At 53.8% G+C, this 22,017-nt stretch overlaps 1 protein-coding gene across 1 annotated transcript in view; it reads left to right on the top strand.

Moving 5' to 3' along the window:
• The window catches only part of INPP5D (inositol polyphosphate-5-phosphatase D), a 112,351-nt gene extending 91,671 nt beyond the window's left edge, over nt 1-20,680 (top strand). The window contains exons 19-27 of the mRNA XM_081815294.1: nt 1,103-1,192; nt 3,471-3,584; nt 4,767-4,849; nt 7,449-7,536; nt 10,085-10,234; nt 12,043-12,139; nt 13,854-14,120; nt 18,073-18,679; nt 19,538-20,680. Coding sequence (XP_081671420.1) covers nt 1,103-1,192; nt 3,471-3,584; nt 4,767-4,849; nt 7,449-7,536; nt 10,085-10,234; nt 12,043-12,139; nt 13,854-14,120; nt 18,073-18,679; nt 19,538-19,540 — 1,499 coding nt within the window. The 3' untranslated portion in view covers nt 19,541-20,680. The remainder of the gene's footprint in view (nt 1-1,102; nt 1,193-3,470; nt 3,585-4,766; nt 4,850-7,448; nt 7,537-10,084; nt 10,235-12,042; nt 12,140-13,853; nt 14,121-18,072; nt 18,680-19,537) is intronic.
• Nucleotides 20,681-22,017: the final 1,337 nt, after the last annotated feature.

The following is a 22,017-nucleotide window of genomic DNA, read 5'->3' as shown; positions in this document are numbered from 1 at the left end:
GTTTCACACAGCACTGGACCCTCCCTGACTTCTTCCTGCCCACATCCCGACATGACTTAGGCTGGTGCCCCTCCTACCTTTTGCCCTCCTGTCTCAGAGAAGGGGTGTCCTCCTCCTCCTCTCCCGGCTAACCTTTTCACCTGGGCCCTCTACTCTAGCCCCTCCTCCTCCCCCAGGCCCCCCGCTTTGCCCCTTCTTGTTCTCCTTCATTCTGTCTCCATGTTTCAATTGTCTCTCTGATGGTCGTGAACAAGTGAGCATTTTTTTTCCATGTTTCTTAGCCATCTGTATTTCTTTTGGAATTTTCTACCTATATCCTTTGGTGGGTTGAAGCTGGATGTTTACCTTTCTCTTGCTGATCTGTAAAAGCTTTATAGAAAATTATGTCAATTGTCTTACTGCCTTCTTGGTCTCCTCTGCTGTTTCTCTTTGCCCCGTATTGGCCAGTGTGGCCTGGATTTGCATCCCGTGTGCCTCCCCTGGGGAGCCCAGACATCCTATGGCTTCTGCTTCCACCTAACATCGTGACTCCAAACCTCAAGAGAAATCTCCAGCCCTGAGTACCCAGCCAGCCACTTAGAACTCAGTATCTCTAGAACTCTGTGCTTTCCCTTCCGCCCTCCATACATGCCCTGCCGCCTTCCCTCTAAGCCCCATGTTCCTTAAAAGAGGTGTCTACACTCAGTGTCTACACTTCATCACCTTCTACTGTCTCCCAATCCTGAGGCATGTGGGATGGGGGGAGGTGCCATCTCTGTCACTGAGGAGCTCAGTGACCTAAGTCCCCACCCCACTTTGGGCCGTGAGCTCATCAGTGCAACGAAGTGCTGAGACCAGAAAAGTGTCCACAGTTCACACCCCATGATCTTTTTAAAACCTCGTGTGTCTCTAAGAAAACCTAGCACAGGCATATTTTCACCGTGGAGGAGAGGGTGGTCACACACCTCCACTGAGTCTTTCAAGCGTGGTTGTGGAAGGTCAGCGGAACGGCAGGTGCAAAACCATGAAACTTCTGGAGGCTTCCATCAATAGAGGTTGATTTCTGCCATGGGTTTGCCATCCTTGGCTTGACCAGAAGGGTTTCTCCTTCCCTCCCCCGCAGGGAGCACCAGTGACATCATGACCAGTGACCACAGCCCGGTTTTCGCCACATTTGAGGCAGGAGTCACCTCCCAGTTCGTCTCCAAGAACGGTAAGTGGTGGGCGGCATCTGTCCCTCTGTCCTCCATGAAGACAGGAGGCCTTGGGCGCTCGCCTTCTGGTTGCAGCAATCCGTTGTCTGCGGTACATGGAGGCTCACCTTCCAGGCTCGTCCACACTCCGTCCAGGGGGCCTCCTCGCCTCTAAACCACATCACGGTTTCCGCGCAGAGCGCGTTCTTGCTCTCTTTGGCAAATATGTCAGCTTTTTAAGCCTCGGTTTTAATTCGGTCTTTAAAGTCGAGTAAATGAGTGTTTGTCCAAGGTGAGGTTTGTATGTGCCACAGTTCTGGGGGGCACGTGGGTGAACCTTGATCAGTAATGCATTTACTTTTAATATGTTTCGCATTTGTCTCTTCTGTGTAAGGCAAGCAATGCTGGTTTTCCACTTAGTCTTGTGATGTGCTTTCTTATTTAAATACGTTTAGTTAAGTTTAGAAAGTGAGTCTATTTAACAAAAATATTAAGTGAGTATTAGGGCGGGTGCGTGGTAGGTGGAGATGGTAAACATTGTAAGGATGGGACGGCTGACTAAGTTGGGGAAATGCTGATGTAAATACTACTTAGATTTGCAGGTATGTTTTCAAATAATCTAGCTCAGCCCTGCTCACCAGGCCATCCTCGTCCCAGCAAGGGCCTGGTGTTCTCTGTGGCGTGCCCAGCCTGGGTCTGGGTGACTGGGGATCCATATTGTCACCTCCTCTGTTCACTCCCCACTTCTGTGCTCAGCAGACAGTTCAGGCTACTTTAGGAAGGTTGAGCAGGGGGCCCAACTGAGGCAGGAAAAGCCCATATTGCTGTGTCCTTCGTGCCCTGAGGTTTGCAGGGGAGGCTGGAATACTGTCTTCTGGGACATTCTTCTCCACACTGTTGGGTCTATCGTCTGCTCTAGTAATGTGACCTCCCCTCTCCACATAACCCTCAATCCAGCACCCTCTCTCTATCCTAGCTCTGGGCACTGTCTTTCTAGAACCTTCCGTCTCTCCCTGGGCTCCCACCGATCTCCCCTTTCTCGGAGTTCCTGCAGCATCGATGGGATGACTCATGCCATCACACCCTCCGTGAGGACCCTCAGCACATCCTCAGTGTCAGGCTTGCCCTCCCTCCACTGGGACTCTGCCCAGACGATGCTCATAAATACCAATTACCTGGATTGAGTGTTGGTTGAATGTCGTCCTAAGGGGAACCTGGCCTATGTGCTGTGGGGTTTAAGGAAATGAAGGAAAGCTGAGTGAAATAAGCCAGACAGAAAAAATATCATAGGTGTATGGTATCACCTATATGTGGGATCTTGGAAAAAACTGCCAATTTCATAGAAACAGAAGAGAATGGCGGCTGCCAGGGGCTGAGGGGAGCCAGAAATGGGGAGATGGAGGTCAAAGGGTACAAACTTTCAGTTATAAGATGAATCAGTTCTGGGGATCTAACCGTCTGCTTGATGACCATGGGTAATAATACAGTATTTGCTGGGAGCAGATCTTAAGTGTTGTCACCACACCAAAAAAACCAAAAAAACCGAACCAGTTAATTATGTGGGTGATGGATGTGTTAATTATCTTGATCTTGGTAAGCATTTCAAGGTGTACGTGTGTATCAAATCATCACGTTGTAAACTTTAAATATGTACGATTACATTTGCCAGTTATTTCTCAGGAAAGCCGGAGAAAAGAAGGGAAAGAAGGAAAGGCAGGGTGGGAGGGAGGCCGGGAATGTCTGTCCTTGCTCTCGCATGGCTCAGAATTCACATGGAAGGCCGGAACTTGCTCACGGCGAGCCTGAGGACGCTTGCAAACTTGTCATGCCGGTGAATACCACGACGGGCCAGCCCCCAGGGTGGGAACGAGGGTGAATAAGGAGCGGAGGGAAGTCAGCCTAAGGAAGGAAGAGCCAGTCTCCCTTGCTACTTGAACTTAGAAACGAGACAGATTTGGGTATTGAGCCACTGAGCCTTTATACAAGCTCTCTTGGCCAGAACAAATGGGGACACTGAGGCACGGAGGTTAAAGGCGTTGCCAGGGCTGTGCTTATTCAATGGCAAAGCTGAGAGTCGGGCTCTTGGCTCCCTGAACTCTTCGCTCTTCCCACCCTGCTCTCTGTGGCCTGTGAGGACGTTCCCATCGTCGGGGATGCTTAGTGCAGGTGGCAGGATTCGGGGAAAACCTCTTCTTCTCCCGGACCTCACCTTCCCCGGAGCCTGGTGTTGGGGGCTGATTCAGAATGCTCCATGTCTGGGCACATCGTGGAGTCAAGTCTCTTTCTCACCTGCTCCAGGCCCCGGGACTGTCGACAGCCAAGGGCAGATTGAGTTTCTCCGGTGCTTCGCCACGCTGAAGACCAAGTCCCAGACCAAATTCTACCTGGAGTTCCACTCGAGCTGCTTAGAGAGTAAGTGGGCCTTGAGCTACCTTTGGCCAGGCAGCCTTTTCATCAACGGCGCTTTGCCCCACCTCTCTCTCTCTCTGGGAAGGATTCACGGATGGGCCTCAAGGGCGCCTGTGAGGCGGGGAGCCCTCAGGGGTTCAGTTACCCCTGAGTCTAGGTGACTGGATCCTGGGCCACTGGACCCTCTCCTTGCCCCTCAGGGCAGAGTGTAATCCACTCAGGGGTCCCCTCCCGCCACAAGCTGGGGCTCTGACTCAACCAGAGGGTCCTGGGCGAAGGTCCAGAGCCCGAGGAGGCCAGTGGGGGCCCTGTTCTTCCCCAGGGTCCTCTGCTCTTTCCTATGGGACGGGGCATCTTTCTCAGGTGGTCTGGGGCATCCCCAAACGAGCTCAAGATGGACAGCCTCCTCCCAGCCAGCAGCAGTTAGCACAAACTGTTTAGCAAACACCCTTTCTGGGTGACATTTCTACGCATATTGTCTAAAGCTGTTCCATGGCGAGATCTGTGTGGTTTCCAGCTCCCTTCGCTGAGATGGTCTGGAGGTGGGGGTGCAGGGCAGAATCAACTCCACCCAAGGAGGCATTTTGTGATGGGATGACGGCTGCTTCCAGAAATCCAGAAGATGTATTGCCCTTCCCCCTCCTTCTCCCACGCAGCCCGGGCTCAGTCTTGGTGACAGACCCACCTTTTCCTTGAAGTTTCTAGGGCCCGGGTCACCAAGCAGGGGCAAGGCACTTCCAAAAATGAGGAGGATCTTCATGCGGGTGTTTTTAATAAACTATCGAGACATTTGCATACATTTCTATGGAAACAGCATATTAGGAAGCTCAAATTAGCATTTCAAAAGGCTGCTATCTTGAGTGGCGTGGGATGAGCTGTCATGTTTCCTAATCTCCTTGCCTGTGATGTGATGATTTCTTTGTTGCCTGGTTTGTTGCAAAAAAAAGAGCTGGAAAGGAGGGGAATCTCTTTGATTTTCCTAAAAATAATTCAACCATACTGGCAAATGACCATCCCCTGCACCAAAACAGAATCCCCCACAAGCCTGACTCCTGAACGCGGCTGTGGCCCCACAGATAGAAGAGGGAAAATATCTTCATTGGTCCAGGTGGGGTGACCCTAGGAGGCTTTTCCGTCTGGCTCTCGATCTGTTTTCTGAAAACCGGCCTTCTTGTCCTATGACAGGTTTTGTCAAGAGTCAGGAAGGAGAAAATGAAGAAGGAAGTGAAGGGGAGTTGGTGGTGAAGTTTGGCGAGACCCTTCCAAAGGTAAATCAAGAACAGGACTTAGCCAGGGAGAACTTGGCCCCAGGGGCCTCAGGATTCCTCGATGGATTTCAGTTCCCGTCATGGATCACGGAAGAGATCTAGAGATAGGCTTGTTGACCACTTGACTTTGCAAAGAGGGAAACTGAGGCAGATCCCAGCGAGGTTGGTTCACCATCACACGGCTGCAGTGACAGACACGGGCTAGAGGCCCCGGGCCCTGATGCCCCCCGCAGTGCCCTGTCACCTGCTCAGCCCCAGCTTGGAGGAGCAGGTGAAGGGACAGAGGGGGGAGTCCATTGGCTCCTACCCAGACACTGGACTCAGAAAGAACTTGATGTGTCCATGACCCCATGAGAGCAGAGGGGGGAATTGAAAACACATAGGCAGACCTTCGTGGGAACACATTCGTCCTTCTTGCAGAAAAGAAAATGGCTTTCCCCAGGACCCAGAACAGCTTTTACGATGTTGAATTGATGGTGGGCCTCCCCGAGTGCTCATGCTGGGTGCGCAGTGGGGTAGGGCTTTGTTTCTTTTATCACATAATGAGGGAATGGTACGCAGACGAGAGTCCAGGGCCAGGCAGATCTGTCACACATGCAGGAGTCCCAGGGGCTCTCCTGGAAGGTTCCCTCGGAGGGGACCCCCAAGCGGAGCTTTAAAAATGGCCTTAAACAGGTAGAAGGACCCATCCTCTGCTAAGGCTGGGGTGGTACATGGGCAGTTTTGGGGGGCTGGGCTACCCACACTGGCACTGTTGATTGGAACCCATGCTTGGGCCACACACGAGAAGGCAGATACCCACATCACACATCACAGAGTCTCCTAATGGGGGAACACTTCTGACTGGGTCCTCCACAAGGCCAGGGCGTAGGTCAGAAGTCCCCGTCCTGGGGCTCTTTTCAGGTACCTGCATCCTGGTGGCTTTGGGCTCCAGTGTGACATCTCGCCTCACCCACCCACCCTACCCTTCGGTTCCTCCCCTCCCGGTGGCCCCACACAGCAACCAAACGGCTTGTTTCCTCCTTGGGTCAACTTGGGAAAGATGCCAGCCTCCCAGTCCACATCGTGCATGTACCCCAGGCTGGTTCAGGAGACTCTAGGGTACCCCCGACCCACAGCCTCACCGCTGCCTACACCTGCTTCTCCTCCTGCCTCTGTCCCTCCTGTTCACCCCACTGCTACCTCCCAGGGGTCTCCATCCCGCCTGCCTTCTTGCTGAGGCATCCTGAAGCCTGACAGATCTTTCTAGAATGCCTGTTTGATCCTGGCATCCCCCTCTTTATCTGGTCGACTCCCTGCTGTTAACATGAAATAAGCCCAAGCTCCTCAGCTCCCAGGCGCCCCCTCACTCCTGCTTCACGGGCTGCCCCCACAGCACCTGAGAGGTCTTTACTCCCTCCTGCTCCCTGATCCTCCACGCACCTCTGTCACCTGACAGCACCCTCTCTGTACCCTCTTTAATCCCCGCAAAGCACCCTGACAGAGGCTCCCTTCCCTCTACCCTCAGCGCCCCCATGGTGATTGTGTCCCTCACAGACGTTCTCTGGTCAGATATCCACCACCCCGCTCTCGCTGCTGCCCGAGAGGGTGGGGTCTTCCTGCATCTGCGGCACCCAGCCCGGGTCTAACTTTGAGTCCATCATCACTACAAGTCTGAACTGAGCATCTGCTGTGGCTCTGGAACCCGAGAGTGCCCTTGAGCACCTGCTGTGATTTCCGGTCATTTGTTCTGGAACTTTCTGAATGGAGATAGAGTCCATCCTGTTGGGCAACATGGCGCCCAGAGGCTTGCACAAGGGGTCTCTTGGCATTGGATGGGAAGGAGGGGGGCAGCCTGGAGCGGTGTATGGCCTCTTTATCAGGCCCCTCCGTGTTGGTGTCAGCGTGAGAAAGAGCCTTAGGTAGTGCACACAGAAAGCTCCTCCCTGTGCTTGCACGGATGCGGCCTACACTGCTGAGGTTCGGGTTCTCCCCACGTGCAGAGCCGGACACAGACGTGCCCTGAGCCGGACCAGCAGGGCAGCTGGGAGCCAGCAATCCCTCGCTGCAGCAGGAAGAGGGGGACAGGGCTGGAACTCAGGATCTGTGCCTGTCATTTGCTGAGCTACCCTCCGACAACCCGCAGGACACTCCAGGGGGCTCCCCTGCAGGGAGACCCTGTCCAGATGGAGGGCAGGCCTTGTGTGCCACCTGCTGGGGGGAAGCCTGCGGTGGGGAGTGGGGTGCATTTGGACCCGGTTCTTGGTCCCATTACCACTTTTGTGTCAGCCTGGCCCCCACCCGCATGATGCTGGGGTATGCAAGGGAGGGGAAAGAAGGGAAGGGAAGCAGGGGATGTGGGGCACACTTGGGGTCCAGCTCTCTCCTGGGGTGCGGTATGACTGGGGGGAGACAGGGACAGAAGTGAACCCCGCATGCTGGAGAGGGTGGACGTGTGGTTCCTTCCTACTATCTTGAACATGAAAAGCAGAAATTCAAATTTGACTAATAAGAACACCTGTAGTCCTGTTTGCTCAGGCACGCCCCTCATCTGGGCTGGCACTCTCCCCCCAGCTGTCCCCCGGTGGGCAGCTCTAACCCTGTGCCCTTCTCTGTGCAGCTGAAGCCCATCATCTCTGACCCCGAGTACCTGCTAGACCAGCACATCCTGATTAGCATTAAATCCTCCGACAGCGACGAATCCTATGGTAAGCGTCCCAGGACACGTGCTGCCGACACCTCACCCGCTCTTAGCTGGTGGCCTATGATGTAAGGGAGGCGGCAGCGTCTGCATCGAGGGAAGCCCACCATCCTGCTCTCGTGCCACTCCTCTTCCGCTCCCAGGGCTGCCAGAGGGACACATAACTGGTAAACCATCCTTCCTGCCCCGTCGGGCTTCTGGGAGGAAGAGCCAGCAGCCACAACCCCTCTTGTTTATTGGGTCTTTCCTCTGTCAGATTCTGTGCCAGGTGCTTTGCAGGAATTACTTAATCCTAACAAGATCTTATAAAGCAGATACTATTCTCCCAATCAGTAGGTGAGTAAACTGAGGCTCAGAGAGGTTAAGGGACTGTGCCCAAGCCACAGGGAGTAACTGACTGAGCCCTAATTTGAACCCAGGTCTGTCTGGCATTGCTCAGGGCCCCTACTGGGCAGACACCAGCCATCCTACTAGGGAGACATCATCTTCTGTGACATTGTCTTCAGCCAGTCCGTGGCTCCAGCCCAATGTCAGGTTCACCCTGGACCGTGATACATTCAGTGTGGCTAGAACGCAAGGGTGAGAGGGGCAGGTGGCCAGAGAGAGTTGGAGGCAGGAGCCAGATCAAGCAGCTCCTTTCACGAGACAGGCAAGAATGTGATCTGGGTCCGGGGAGGGTGTTTGTTTTCAGTGGAAGGAATCTGAAGGTGCTTAATGCTGATCCAGGGAAGCCAGGACAGGCTGTAGACACAAAAAGTGTCCGTGTGTGTCGACTGCCCACTGTTCAGGCTCTGCCAAAAGCCCCGGGATACACGTATAATTGCTACACTCATTGCACAGGCGAGGAAATGAAGTGACTTGTCCGAGGTCACATGGCCACTGAGGTGGCCTTGGACTGGAACCCAGGCAACCCAGCTCCAGAATCCTGCCCTCCACCCTCTCCTAGTCAGCACCAGAAAGAGGGTCTCTGAGCCCGGGCAGGGGTGGCCAGAGGCTAAGGATGGCGCTGACCTTGGATGGGGAGGTCCTGTCCGTTGTGCTGGGCAAAACAGAGGGATCCGTGTGGAGTCACAGTGTTTGGAGCTTCGGTGGTAGGCCACAGACACACAGGAAGGATGGTTCTGTGTTCTTGTTCAAATACTGCCTTCTTCTTCTGTTTCTTCGTCCTGGTATTCATACAAACAGCATTTCACAATAGTAACAGGAAAAAAAGTCAACCCACAGTCTCATCCCCTACTTACAGCCACCATTTTTATTTCGGTCTCATACTTCCTCATACAAGGCATACATAGATTTCTGTATTTATAACCATCTTAGGGATACCATTTTCTTTCTTTTTTTTTTTTTTTTTAAAGATTTTTATTTATTTATTCATGAGAGACAGAGAGAGAGAGAGAGGCAGAGGGAGAAGCAGGCTCCCAAGGAGCAGAGAGCCCGATGCGGGACTCGATCCCAGGACCCTGGGATCATGACCTGAGCCGAAGGCAGACGCTCAACCATCTGAGCCACCCAGGCACCCAGGGATACCATTTTCTATGCTGCTTCCCTCACCCAGTGAGAGACAGGTTAGGTGAGACACATTTTCCAGGATCTTCCTTCCACACAGCCTCCATGATTACTGCATTTAATGGCTCCCTAATATCCCATGGGTTTCCTTCTAGTTGTTTCTGTTCATGTTATCAATAATGCTGAGATGGATCTCTTCGTGAACATTATCTTCCTTTAGCTACATCTTTTATTCTTTTGGGTCATCTCTTGATAAGTTCCCATGTGTGCTGGGTCAAAGGGTATAAATAGGTCGGTGATTCTTGACACTCGGTATCCAACTGATTGCCATAAAGGCTGTGTCCTGCCATGGTGACCTTGCCACGTCCAAGCGAGCAGGTGTCCCCAGATCCTTGCTGGCACCGGGTATCCTTTTCCTTCCTTCCATTTTGTGCTAATTTCCCATCTGTGAGAGAGTCCCTTAGTGCTGCCTTAATTTGCATTTTTGATGGCTAGGAAGACTGAACTAGTTTCCATGTATTGAAATCAACCAGCTACAGTTCTTTTTGTGTGAAATATCTGCTTGGGTTACCTGCCCAGTCATCTGCTGGGATTTGATTTTGAGGCGTTCCTCATGGGGTTCAGGTAAAATACCGTCTTTGTGACGCCATCAGTCTCTCCCATTTTCCTTTTATCCTCTGTGCAGAAGTTTTAAGCTTTTATATCCTCTTATCTGTCAGTCTGTTTTGTCATTTCTTACATTGCTCCAGACCCTGGGAAGTTATCATTCCCTCTCGCAATCAGATTAGTATTTAAGTCTAGCTTTTCTGCTGGATTTTCTATGATTTAAATTTTTTTTTTGTATCAACTAATCCACATGAAGTTCATTTCACTGTAAGGTTTGAAATGTTTTCCCCAAGTTGTTCCAAAAGGTTTATTCGATAATCCCTGCCTTGGACATTGTTTCGAAGGATCATCTTTGGGCGGTGGAGCTAGATCTGCAGGCTGAATGCAGTTTCTCCTGTGAAATGGCAGGCTCTTGACATGACTCTTGTCCCCACCGTCCCCAGGCGAGGGCTGCATTGCTCTACGGTTAGAAGCCACGGAAACTCAGCTCCCCATCTACACACCTCTCACCCACCATGGAGAAATGACGGGCCACTTCCGGGGGGAGATTAAGCTGCAGACCTCCCAAGGCAAGATGAGGGAGAAGCTCTACGGTAAGTGGGTGCAACTACTCCCTTGCCCCCTTTTCAGTGCTGCTGGGAGAGGGACACGAATGAGGTGTCTCTCAGCCCAGCCATTGACTATTCTCTCTGCTGTGGCCTCCGAACAGAAATCTAGCATCAGAAGGGCTATGAGAGGGGCGCCTGGGTAGCTCAGTCGTTAAGCGTCTGCCTTTGGCTCAGGTCATGGTCCAGGGTCGTGGGATCGAGCCCCACACCGGGCTCCCTGCTCTGCGGGGAGCCTGCTTCTCCCTCTCCCACTCCCCCTGCTTGTGTTCCCTCTCTCGCTGTGTCTCTCTCTGTGTCAAATAAATAAATAAAGTCTTAAAAAAAAAAAGGATAGGAGAGGCAGTCTGGCCCAATTCTGAGTTGATTCCAGAATTTCCCTATAGAACCCACGATTTGCACATCATCCTTCCCTGACCCCAGTCACCTTCCATCTGTTAGGATGTGAAGCTTGTGAATGTTCCGGGTGCTCTGTTCTTGTCTTAGATTAGGCTCTTAGGCCTTGTCACTCCCTGCTAGCGCCTCCACTAGAAGGACCAAGATGACACAAGAAACCTGCCTAATCCTGAACAGCTCGTTCTAGGCTACAGGTGAAGGTACTGACTGCAGCCGAGATTTAGAAGTTCCCGAATTTCCCGCGTGACCCGTTCTTCCTTGTGGCCACGTGGTGTGCAGCTCACACGCTCACACACACACACACGTGTCCACACCCTGCCCTCATGGCTCATGGTGCCTCCCAGGGCTTCTGGGCCTTCTAGGCTGTTTCACACACCGTACACACCAATAAGCCCCCGTCCTCGTTCTTGGCACATCCCTTTGGCTTTTCGCTGCCGTCCAAAATGGCAGCATTTTGGGGTCTTCTCTTCCCTGGCAGGGTCCCCCAGTACCTCTTCCGGCTTGACCTCAGACCTTTGTGTCCTGAAAAACAACACCTGCTTCCTTCTGCTGGCTATTGGGAGGAGGCATCTGTCGTGGCTCTCAGGAATGACACCAGCGTAGCCATGCTTGGGAACAAACACTCATTGGAGGTGTTTCCTTACCCCTGTGCAATCCCAGCCTTGGGGAGTCATCTCCTGTCTGCCCCCAAAGGAGACCCTGCTGATTCCCAGTAGGCAACTGTAGACGTCTTATCTCTTAGATAAGACCCGTCACTGCCCCTCTGGGAAATACTAAAACACTGCCCAGAGACCATGCTAATAGGGAACACGAGGAGGTGTCTAGACTCTAATTTTCTTAGAATCCTGTCTAAAATTTTAAAACTTGGAAATGAACGTGTCGTCTTCAATAGTATCCATGACACTAAAGCCTCTCTGCTTGAGGGCCGCCTGGGTGGCGCAGCTGGTTAAGCGTCTGACTCTCGGTTTCAGCTCAGGTCACGATCTCAGGGTTGTCGTGGGATCAAGCCCTGTGTTAGGCTTCGTGCTCTGCGAGGAGTCTGCTCAAGATTCTTCCCCCTCCCTTTAAACTAGGTGGGCTTTGGTATCCAATGCTCTTATGGAGCCACCTTGTTCTATTGGTTTTATTTGGATCTGCCAAGAAATATTTGCCTGTCCCTTGTGACACCAACAAGCTGAAAATGTCCCATGAAATGATAACCCTGGGTCGCACATGCCAACTCTTCCTCCCTCTGCAACCATGGCAGACATAACAAGTCAATCACTGAACGTGCGTGAGGCATCAGAATCTTGCTTAGCCCACCGCCCAGCCAGCCATTAGTCACTGTCCAGCTTCGGCTGCCATCTTGCCCAGACTGGGCACCAGGCCTCACGTGCTCTTCCCTGGCTCTTGCCTTGCAGACTTTGTGAAGACTGAGCGAGATGAGTCCAGTGGGCCCAAGTCCCTGAAGAGCCTCACCAGCCACGACCCCATGAAGCAGTGGGAACCTGCCAACAGGTAGAGCAGGGGGTGCTGCCAGGGTTTCCCTACAAACTAGCGTGGTTTTGCAGACCCAGGACCCAGGAGAGGGTGAGTGGAGCACAGAGAAACCAAGGACAGGGAGGAAACAGAAGCTCAGCGCCAAGACCGGCGCTGTCCTGCTGCCCACTCACTCCGGGGAGGCGGGTGTGCCCGTGCAAGGCCTGGGGGGGCGCCTGCGTGTCAGAAAGCAGCTCAAGGGGCACCTGCGTGGCTCAGTCGGTTGAGCGTCTGACTCTTGATTTCAGCTCACGTCGTGATCTCAGGGTCAGGATATTGAGCCCTGTGTTGGGCTCTGTGCTAGGTGTGGAGCCTGCTTACGATTCTCTCTCTCCCTCTGCCTCTCCCCTGTCTCACTCTCTCTTAAAAAAAAAAAAAGTTCAATTCACTGACATTGGCTGAGCACTTGGTGTGTGTCAGATTCTAGAGAAACCAAGGCAAAGTTGGTGCAGCCCCTGACTTAGGAACTCTCAGCCTAGCAGAAAGACACGGTCCAGGGGGAAGCTGCTGCAGGGAGGGAATGGCTCCCGTGTCTCCTGGGGACCAGGGACAGCAGCAGGCATGGCTTGGTGGTCAAGGAGCCCCATCCTGTTACTAAAGGGGGAAAAAAATCATTGAGGAAAATGCACACAGGCCACTCTTGGCAGAGCCTGGAGTGGGAATAATGCAGACATTAAAGTCTCTATGACTAGGGGGCAGCAGTCCCCAATAGTCACCTTGGCTCACTGATGTGATCCCAAGTCCTAGAATCAAGCCAGGTGGCGGGGTCACGGTCTCCATGCCAGCTTGCCTGCTGAGGGGGCAGAGTGGTGCCGGTTCACCGAAGTGAAATCCCAAATGCTGCTGTAGAGCCCAGCTTCCTCCCCTCCTCTGGGTCCTCAGACGACCTGTCTGGCCAGCCTTCGCCCTCACGCCTGCCCCACCCCTCGCACCCAACTCCTGCCACCTCAGCCAGGGCCAGGCCATCCCCTCCACAGTGTTGGGTTAACTGCCCCCCAACATTCAAGGGTCTAGCCTTGACTTCTGTGACCTCCCACTCACCTTTCCAAGTGCCTGCATGGCCGTCTCCAGTTTGATGCCTCACACAGACGTGCAAGCCGACATATCCCAGATGGAGCCCTTCATTCCTCATTCAGCCTGGCCTCACCAGCCTCTTATCCATTCTCCCCGCTTGCTCGTAGGCCTTCAGACTCTCCTGAAGCAGGTCAAGCCCCTCCTAACAGGGCCTTTGCCCATTCTCACCCATCTCCCTTCCCTTCCTTATCTGCCTCCTCAGGTAGGCCTTCTCTGGCCACCCTGTGCCCCATGGGTCCCAGCCCTCCTGCTGGTCTGTCTCTGCCTCCTTGGTTACTTTCAGACTTCAGCACTGTGTGAGCACCATGTTTCCTAGTCACCGTGCTTGCTTTGTTTTCTCTCCTGTCTGATGTGGGTCCTATGAGAACAGAGACGGGGCCACCTTGTTCACGCCCACATTCCCTTCTGGCCCAAGGCCTGGGGCTTACTAGGCACCCAGTAGCTATTTTGTTGTATCAATCAATCAATCAGTCAATCAATCCACTGGCCAAAAAGTGAAGGAGTAGCAGAGGGCCTGCGGGGCCCCAGGGGACCTCAAAGGACACTGTCCTCGTGTGGTGCTGACCTGGAAGAGGGAAGGGAGCCTTGGGGTGTGACTTAGGGTGCCTCTCCCCTGCAGGGTCCTTCCATGTGGCAGCTCCAGCATCACTGAAATCATCAACCCCAACTACATAGGGGTGGTGCCCTTTGGGCACATGAAGCAGTCCCTGTCCCCTGACCAGCAGCCCACAGCCTGGAGCTATGACCAGCCGCTCAAGGACTCCTCCCTGGGGCCCGGAAGGGGAGAGAGTCCCCCAACACCACCCTCCCAGCCACCCGTATCCCCGAAGAAGTTTTCATCCTCGATAGCAACGCGGGGCCCCTGCCCCAGGACGCAGGAGTCAAGGTGAGTGTCCTCTTCATCAAGCCCTCTCCCTTCTCTGGGTTTTCACCACCAGGGAACCCGACCCTAGAATAGAAGCTGCATGAGCGTAGTAGGGTTGTGTGTCCACTGTGACCGTCGACTCCTCCTCAGGGCCTGGAACGCAGCAGGCACTCGAGAAATGCCTATGGAATCTCCACGTCCTACCCCATCGGTATAAGTTTGATAAAAAATAGAAGATTTCTGGAGCGCCTGGGTGGCTCAGTCGTTAAGCGTCTGCCTTCAGCTCAGGTCATGATTCCAGGGTCCTGGAATCGAGCCCTGCATCTGGCTCCCTGCTCCACGGGGAGCCTGCTTCTCCCTCTCCCACTCCCCCCTGCTTGTGTTCCCTCTCTCGCTGTGTCTCTGTCAAAATAAATAAATAAAATTCTTTAAAAAAATACAATAAAAATTAGAAGATATTAAAGATACTGCCCCCCCACCAAAAACAGCTTCCCGTAAAAACTACATTTATTGGAAAATACGTTTCTATAACTAGCGAACCTTCACGCAATCTCTCAAGGAACACGTGGGGATTTCCTCCTTCCCCAGCTCTGAGTTCCGCTGCCTTTTCAGCCACAAGGTTCCCGTTCCCATCCACAGCTTTTCCGTCCCTCCTTGGGAGGCCAGTCAGAAGATGCAGCAGCCATGGGGGAGTGCGAAGGGCAGGAGAGCAGGTGGCCTGCAGGAGGAGGGGTTTGGCCGAGAGCCAGGAGCCCAGAGAAAGCCGACCTGCATCTAGAACCGGTCAGGGCAGCACAGGCCAGGACGGAGCCGGGAGGGGCCCAGGCCGGGCAGCCAAAGCCACAGCCCCTTCTCACGGGGTGCCACCCCCCAAGTGAACCCATCCGTGAGCACCTTGTGGAAAGGCCACGTAGGGAGCCCTGTGAATTTTCCAGTAAGCACAGCGTGACCAGGAAATTAAAAGTGCAGATTCCAATGAACAGTGATTGGACATGTAGCAAATATAATGAGCATCATCTTTCCTTGGTGGCGGTCTTTGGAATGACTGCAGGGGGGCTGCTCTGGACCTCGCTTCCCATCTGTGAGGTCACTGTGTTCCTCAGTGCTGGTGTCCGTCTTGTCGGAGGGGCCAGGGAAGGGAGCACAGTCAAATGTCTTTTTTTTTTTTTTTTTTTTTTAGATTTCTTAATTTATTTGAGAGCGAGAGAGAGAACGTGAGCAGGGTGAGGGTCAGAGGGAGAAGCAGGCTCCCGGCTGAGTGGGGACCCCGATGCAGGGCTCGATCCCAGGACCCTGGGATCATGACCTGAGCCGGAGGCAGATGCTTCACCGACTGAGCCACCCAGGCATCTTTCTTATCTCATGCCACCTTTGGCCTCTGCGCACCTGGCCTGGCTGGAGTTTCCTGTGGACTGAGGGGCACAGACGAATGGAGGGGAGGAGGATGTGTAGGACAGGGTTGATGACAAGGCCTGCCCGAGCCTCCACCCTGTCTGTCTCGGTGCCTCTAGCTTTCAGAGTTTGTTGATATTGGTTTTGTACTCCGGTCGCTCCGAAAGAAGCTTGGGAGAAGGGGAAACAGCCTCCATTTCCTCCCCTGGGAAAATGAGGACAAAAACCACCATGCGGAGGGTGCTGAGGTGCCTCTTCGGCAGCCCTGGGAAACGGAGCTGTAAACAACCTCAAAGAACAAGGAGATTCTTGAAGTGAAATGCTTTTAACTTCCCAGAGTCAGCGTATCTCTGTGCTGAACAACTTGCACACAGCACATGGCGTGGACCTGAGTGGGACTCTGGTTCCACAGGTGACAGCCTTAAAGAGCGGGGACATTCGTAGGCAAGAGGCCCCCAGGGTGAGATTCGAAGCTGTAGAAAGGAAGACTGGCATCTGAGAAGGGAGGTTATTTTACCAGAGGAATTAACTCCGTGCCCTGGATATTGGTGCACTCATTCCTCAACCATGGCCTCCTATGGCACTTGGTTTCTTGTTACCTGTGGTCAGGGGCTTTTTAAATTTTGTGTGGTTTTCCCCGGTCTCCCCCAACCCCCACCAAGACTTCCCCTCTCTAGGAGTGACAGAATTTCCCTCTCAGAAGAGATAACTTGCTTCCATCTCCCTGCTTTTTTCCCAGAGAAGGAGCTTTGGAAATCACCAAAATGCTTGGACCCAGGGGCCTCTTCCTGGCGCTGCCCCAAATCCTCCTGTCTCAGTCACGGGGCTGCCAGGAATCAGGCCATGCATTTTTCTTTCCTACTTCTCACTCTTCATTAGAAACTTCTGGTCAATGCCGCTTGGACCTACTTGCACCTTCCTCCCTGCACTAATTCGTAGCAAAGATCTTTGAGGATCCAGACAGGGGTGCAGAGGGTGGCCTGAGGTGGAGGGGCAGCTTTCCAAAGTCTTTGTTCAAGGCCCCAACATTTCTGGTTATACAGCTGCTTCTAGGTCTTTCCAAAGAGTAATGAGCAAAAAAGCGAGTCTACAGTCAAGCCCCCTTTGGCATGTCCCCGAGGCTTGCCTCCCCTCCCCTGAGCCCACGCCTATTCCCTAAAGAGTCGATTAGCCTCGGCAGGTTGGCAACTTTGGAAGAGTGTTTCAGCACACATTCCATCAGTAAGAGGCGTCACAACCTGAACACTTCAGTGGGTTCCAAGGGACCTGCTTCCCTTTTTTTCTGTAGAAAGCAGAAGCCAGAACACTCCCCCAGGAGATTGCGCTGTTGGCCAGAAAGTAAAACGTGTTCCCATTCCTGGTTATAATTCGCTCAGCAGGAAATCACCTCACCTCCGAGCAGCAGTAATTCAGGAACCACAAAAATAAAGGCAGGTCTCATGTCCTGTGAGTTGCAGCGTGAAGTCCCTGCGCTGCCCAGCGTCAGGCCTGTTGGCTCACCACTGGCTTCTCTCCCTGGCTCACATCTCTCCAGGCTCCCTCGGATTTTCAGCATGACCACCATTTTTTCTTTCCCACTCCAAGTGAGGACCTGAAGGAACGCACGCTCACCAGGACAGGGAGAGGACTGTGTGAAGAATACCGTGTGAATTGGGAGTATGGGGCCCCTGAGCACAGATTTTGTCTGGTTCATGGCCCCCTCATGTGCCTGGGACAGCATCTCACACATATAGAGGGGCTCCTACATGTCTGTTAAATGGGGCTCCTTGGGCTGGGGCCCTCACAGAGCACATGGTCACTGAGGGGGTCTGGTCCCCTGCAGGCTTCTGTTCTCCTGAGAGTCAGGATAGAATTTGCTAGAAACAATATAGAGGCTGCGGATTCCTTCGAGGGGAGTCCAGGAGAGGAGGTCTCTTGGGCAGCTGTGAGGGGCAGGGGCAATGGAGGGCAGGCTTCTCTGACAAGGACTGAAGAGGTGATTTTGGTACTGGGCGTGCCATGTAAGTGAGCTCCTTATTCCCTTTCTCCTACGAATCCTTCAGTGAAGTCCCCCTTGCTCACTAGTGCTCTGATGTGAACAGTTTTTATGGTGGAAACGGTCAAGGCAAGGAGTGGGCTTACCTGTGAGATCATCATTTGAGCAACACAGTACTTGCTCCTCCCATCCTCTATTTTTGTTTAGTTGAAGTGAAATTCCCATAACAAAATTGAAGGAAATCTTTTATATGAAACTCCAGGAAAATCACTATTAGATGCTTTTTCCCCCCCACTTTTTAATTTAAATACTAGTTAGTTAACAGATAGTGTAATTTTGGTTTCAGGAGTCGTTATTTAGTGATTCATCACTTATCTTAACACAAGTGCCCTCCTTAATACTCATCACCCTTCTTGCCCATCCCCCTGCTCCAAAATTAACCATTTTAAAGTGAAGTTAAGTGGCACTCGGTATAATCACAAAGTTGGGCAACCCCCACCTCCATCTGGCTCCGCACGTTCTGATCACCCCAAAAGAAAACCCCCTCGGGATTAAGCAGCCGTTCGTCAAATGTGCTTCTTTGTGTCTCCTCTCTGCCACCCTCAGGCCCTGCGACTTGGGCAAGAACTCCGCAGAACCTTCCCCTCAAGAGGACGCGCAGCTGACCAAGCCCGAGATGTTTGAGAACCCGCTTTATGGGTCTGTGAGTTCTTTCCCTAAGCTGCTTCCCAGGAAAGAGCAGGAGTCGCCCAAAATGCTGAGGAAGGAGCCTCTGCCCTGCCCGGACCCAGGAATCTTGTCGCCCAGCATCCTGCTCCCCAAAGCCCAGGAGGCCGAGGGCACCAAGGGGACAGGCAAGCCGGCGCCCACGCCCTTCCTCAGCCCCACGCCCCGGCTCCGCTCCTTCACCTGCTCGTCCTCCGCCGAGGGCCGGCCGGCGGGCGGGGACAAGAGCCAGGGGAAGGCCAAGGGCGCCGCCAGCCTCCAAGCCCAGGTGCCCGCCAAGAGGCCCGTCAAGCCCTCCAGGTCCGAACTGAGCCAGCAGGCCCCGCCCCCGCCCCCTGCGGCGCAGCGGCCGCCCCTCCCGGTCAAGAGCCCCGCCGTCCTGCACCTGCAGCACTCCAAGGGCCGGGACTACCGCGAGAACGCAGAGCTGCCCCACCACGGCAAGCACCGGCCGGAGGACGCGCCGCTCAGCCGGGCGGCCATGCAGGTGCGCTGGGGGCACGTGCGCATGAGCCCCCGCCGGCCCGGCGGGGCGGGGGGGTGGGGGGGGTACGTGCGCATGCACGTGGCACCCCGTTCGCCGTGGGGCTTACACTGGGCGCGTGCGTGCGTGTGATACGACAGCCGAGTCCCGTTCAGATCCCAGGATTTGAACCCACGCCTGTCTGTCCCCGAAGGCCCTGCTCCGACACTGAAAGGGTTAAATGAGGCGCTGGGGATAAACTCCGAGCCCTCCTGTGTCTGCCCTGTAGGAACTCCGGGCTCCGTAAATAAAAAGAGCCCAGATCGTTTACATTGCGTTATCATCATCATCATCAGTGTTAGTACTTAAAATTTTCCCGGTATTTTAGAGACTTCAGACACACTGTCCCCTTCCTTCCTATAAAATAGATTTCTTTTTGAGCAAAACTAATAGTGCTTACGAACGGCCTCTGGAGCCAGACTGTCTTGGGTTTGAATCCCAGCTCTCCCACCTCCTGGCTCTGTGCCTTGAGCCTTAGTTTACTCATCTGTAAAAAGGGGACTATTAATGGAATCTGCCTCATAGGTTTATAGGGAGGATGAAATTTTATTATATATTATTACTATGTTATAACCTACATATAAACTATATGTTCTACATTGTTTATTTCCCATACACTGTAATTACCACATAATGCATATGACCTATGTGCATATATATTGGAATATATGGTAAATACTTAGAACAGCGTGTTGGCTCTTTTCACCACCGTGTTGAAGGAAGCCTGATCTAGCCCACGGCGTGTAGGGACGTTGGCACCTTTAGTTAGATCTGGCCTCGTGGAGAATTCAGCACTGACGGTCTTCTGTTCTTGTCCCACAGTAAAGCCCCTGGTGAGCTGCCACCAAGACAGGAGCCCAGAGGAGCAGTGTGAAGCCACTCGGACCTTCTCCCAGGACCCCCTGCTGGCTCCTCCTACCTAGCTTCCTGCGCAGGGCTTCCTGTTTTTCAGGAGAGCGCCTAGTTTCTGTGTGGTCAGCAGAGTGCTCTGACTGCGAAACTTGGCACCAAGTGCTAAGGGTGGAAGAGAAAGTGTACCTGGGCCCCCAGCTTGATCTTGGTACTTGGGACCCATGAGCCTCGTTCCGGTCATCATTTTGAAGAAAGGAACTAAAGCGCTGATTTGCAGGTGGAGATATAAAATAATAATAATAATATTAATAATAATAATTGCTGCATGTGTGGAGCACTCACCACATGCCGGGTCCTGTGCTAAGTGCTTTACAAACATGAGTTAAGTCTTCTTCAGCTGACCAAAACCACATTCCAGACGCCCAGTTCGGAACATGTGTGCCCTGAGCGGTTTGGACAAAGCATTAAAAATTAAGGCCAGTGCCTTGCTGGAGTGAGACAGGGCTTGGGCTTTAGGGAGCTGAAGAGTGAGTGGATCGCTTAGGATACAACAAACCTGGCTTTGTCTAGCTTCAGTGATGCCAACTGCTTTAGCTAAAGCCCCGGGCTGCAGCAGAGCTGGCCCAGAGAAGGGATCTCTGTCTTCTCAGTTCTTTAGTCGGAAGGAGAAGGAAAATCAGCTCCTACTCCAGGGTAGAGATCCGGCTTCAACTCATGCTAGAGGTGCCCGGGCCCCCCTCGAGGCGGGTAGCCATCACCAGGCCACGGTTGGAGCCGAACCCCCCGACACTTATCTCATTGTGCTCATAGAAGAGTCTCTGCTGTCGCTCCTGAAAGCCAAGCTCCCCTGCCTGGCTGCCAGGGAGGTGAGCCTCTCGGTTCCGGCTCTCAGAATAGTGCAGGCATTTCTCTCTGACCTCCGTGGCTTTTGGCCCTGCTTCCTTGGTTACTAGGAGAGTAGATTGGCGATGTCTTTTCTTGTGTTGCTTTTTGACATACAGAATTAGCATGGGAAACCAAATCCAGAAGTGTGAGTGCAGGAGAATGGGTACGCACCCCACGTCCCCGTGTGTGTCCGTCTGCGTGACCAATAAATTGTGCCTTTCTCACTCAGCTCGCAGCTGTGTGGCAGTTTTTTCCTGACGTTCAGCCGCAGACGACGCTTCTAGGCTGTTGGGGCTGCAGAGCTGCAGGAGGGGAGGAGGGGTTGTTGACTTTCGTGGTGGTGTTGGGCCGACTGGTCCCCTGACCAGAGGGGACTTCGTGGAACCGGTCACAAGTTGGCATAGCCCAGGAACAGCAGTAAATGGCCACCCGGCTTCGTGGACTCCAGGCACCATGCGGCCAGCCAACTTCCGCCGATGTCAGCACCCCCCAACACGCACACGCCACCACCACCACCTGCTGGCCTGCAGCCCCACGTTCCTCCTGGCTTTTCTAAGTGTTCATCGCTAAGCTCCAGAGACAATGAACACATGTTCACACATTGTGGGCCTCCAGCTCCCGGCACTCAGGAGCCACACGTACTGCCCGAAGGCCCGGGAGCGGCCCGCACCCGGAGGGCCAGTGTGCAGGCTGCTTGGCCCCACTTCCAGGGCACTTCGGCCCAGGCTGCTGTTCCCACCAGCTCAGGCAGCTCAGCTTCTGCCCCGCTTCACGGGCACCAGGCCTGCACTGTGGGCAGAGCTTGAGGGACTGGTGTGTTTTGCAGCCACGGAGCAAACCACTCACTGCCCTGCAGCGGTGTGGCTCGTGGACACGCAGGGGTGAGGCTGAAAGCCCACCGTGACCACAGCTCCTCACCGCACTCAGGCGGGCCCCCCTCACCCTGCAGGCGCACTTCCTGCTCCTCACGCAGGAACACCCGAGTCCCCAGGTACCAGCCTTCTGCCTCGCTGGGCCAGGGGCCAGGGGGGAAGGACAGCTGGAGACACCCAGACATCCTCTTGGGCAACCCCCCCCCCATAGCCATCACCGCACGGCTGAAGACCTGGGCACGATACCCGGGGCTCCTGGGGAGCCCACTGGCTGCCAGCATGGGGTGGCCTCCTGGGTGCTACTGTAACAGCCCCCACCCAGAATGGACATCCAGACCCTCCCCACCATTTCTGAGGGTTCCCAGGAGAACTGAGTTGAGGACCAGCACTGTGAGGTGCACCTTGGGCTCCACATCATCTTCTGCTCTGAGTTCTAGTGGTCGGAGCAAGTACAGTGTCCCTCAGGGGTTTCCTCCAAGCCCAACCCCGGGCTGTGTGAGCACCAACCGGGCTGTCAGATGATGGGTCACAGCCCCACTGGGATGTCTGGAACTGGAAACTGAAATGTAAGAGCCTTGTCCTCTCAGCTGCTCAGCCCCACACCCCCCTTCCCCCCTCGAGGTCCCTGACCCCCTTCCCCCGGGCTCCGGCCTGCCACCACTCTTGGGGTGAGCTCTCTCTGCTGCGTCTGCC

This window comes from Leptonychotes weddellii, chromosome 3 (genome assembly GCF_054177405.1).
Source record: "Leptonychotes weddellii isolate Sample4059 chromosome 3, ASM5417740v2, whole genome shotgun sequence".
Taxonomy (NCBI): Eukaryota; Metazoa; Chordata; class Mammalia; order Carnivora; family Phocidae; genus Leptonychotes; species Leptonychotes weddellii.
The sequence above is the reverse complement of the archived record's forward strand: the minus strand, read 5'-3'. Positions and strand labels throughout refer to the sequence as shown.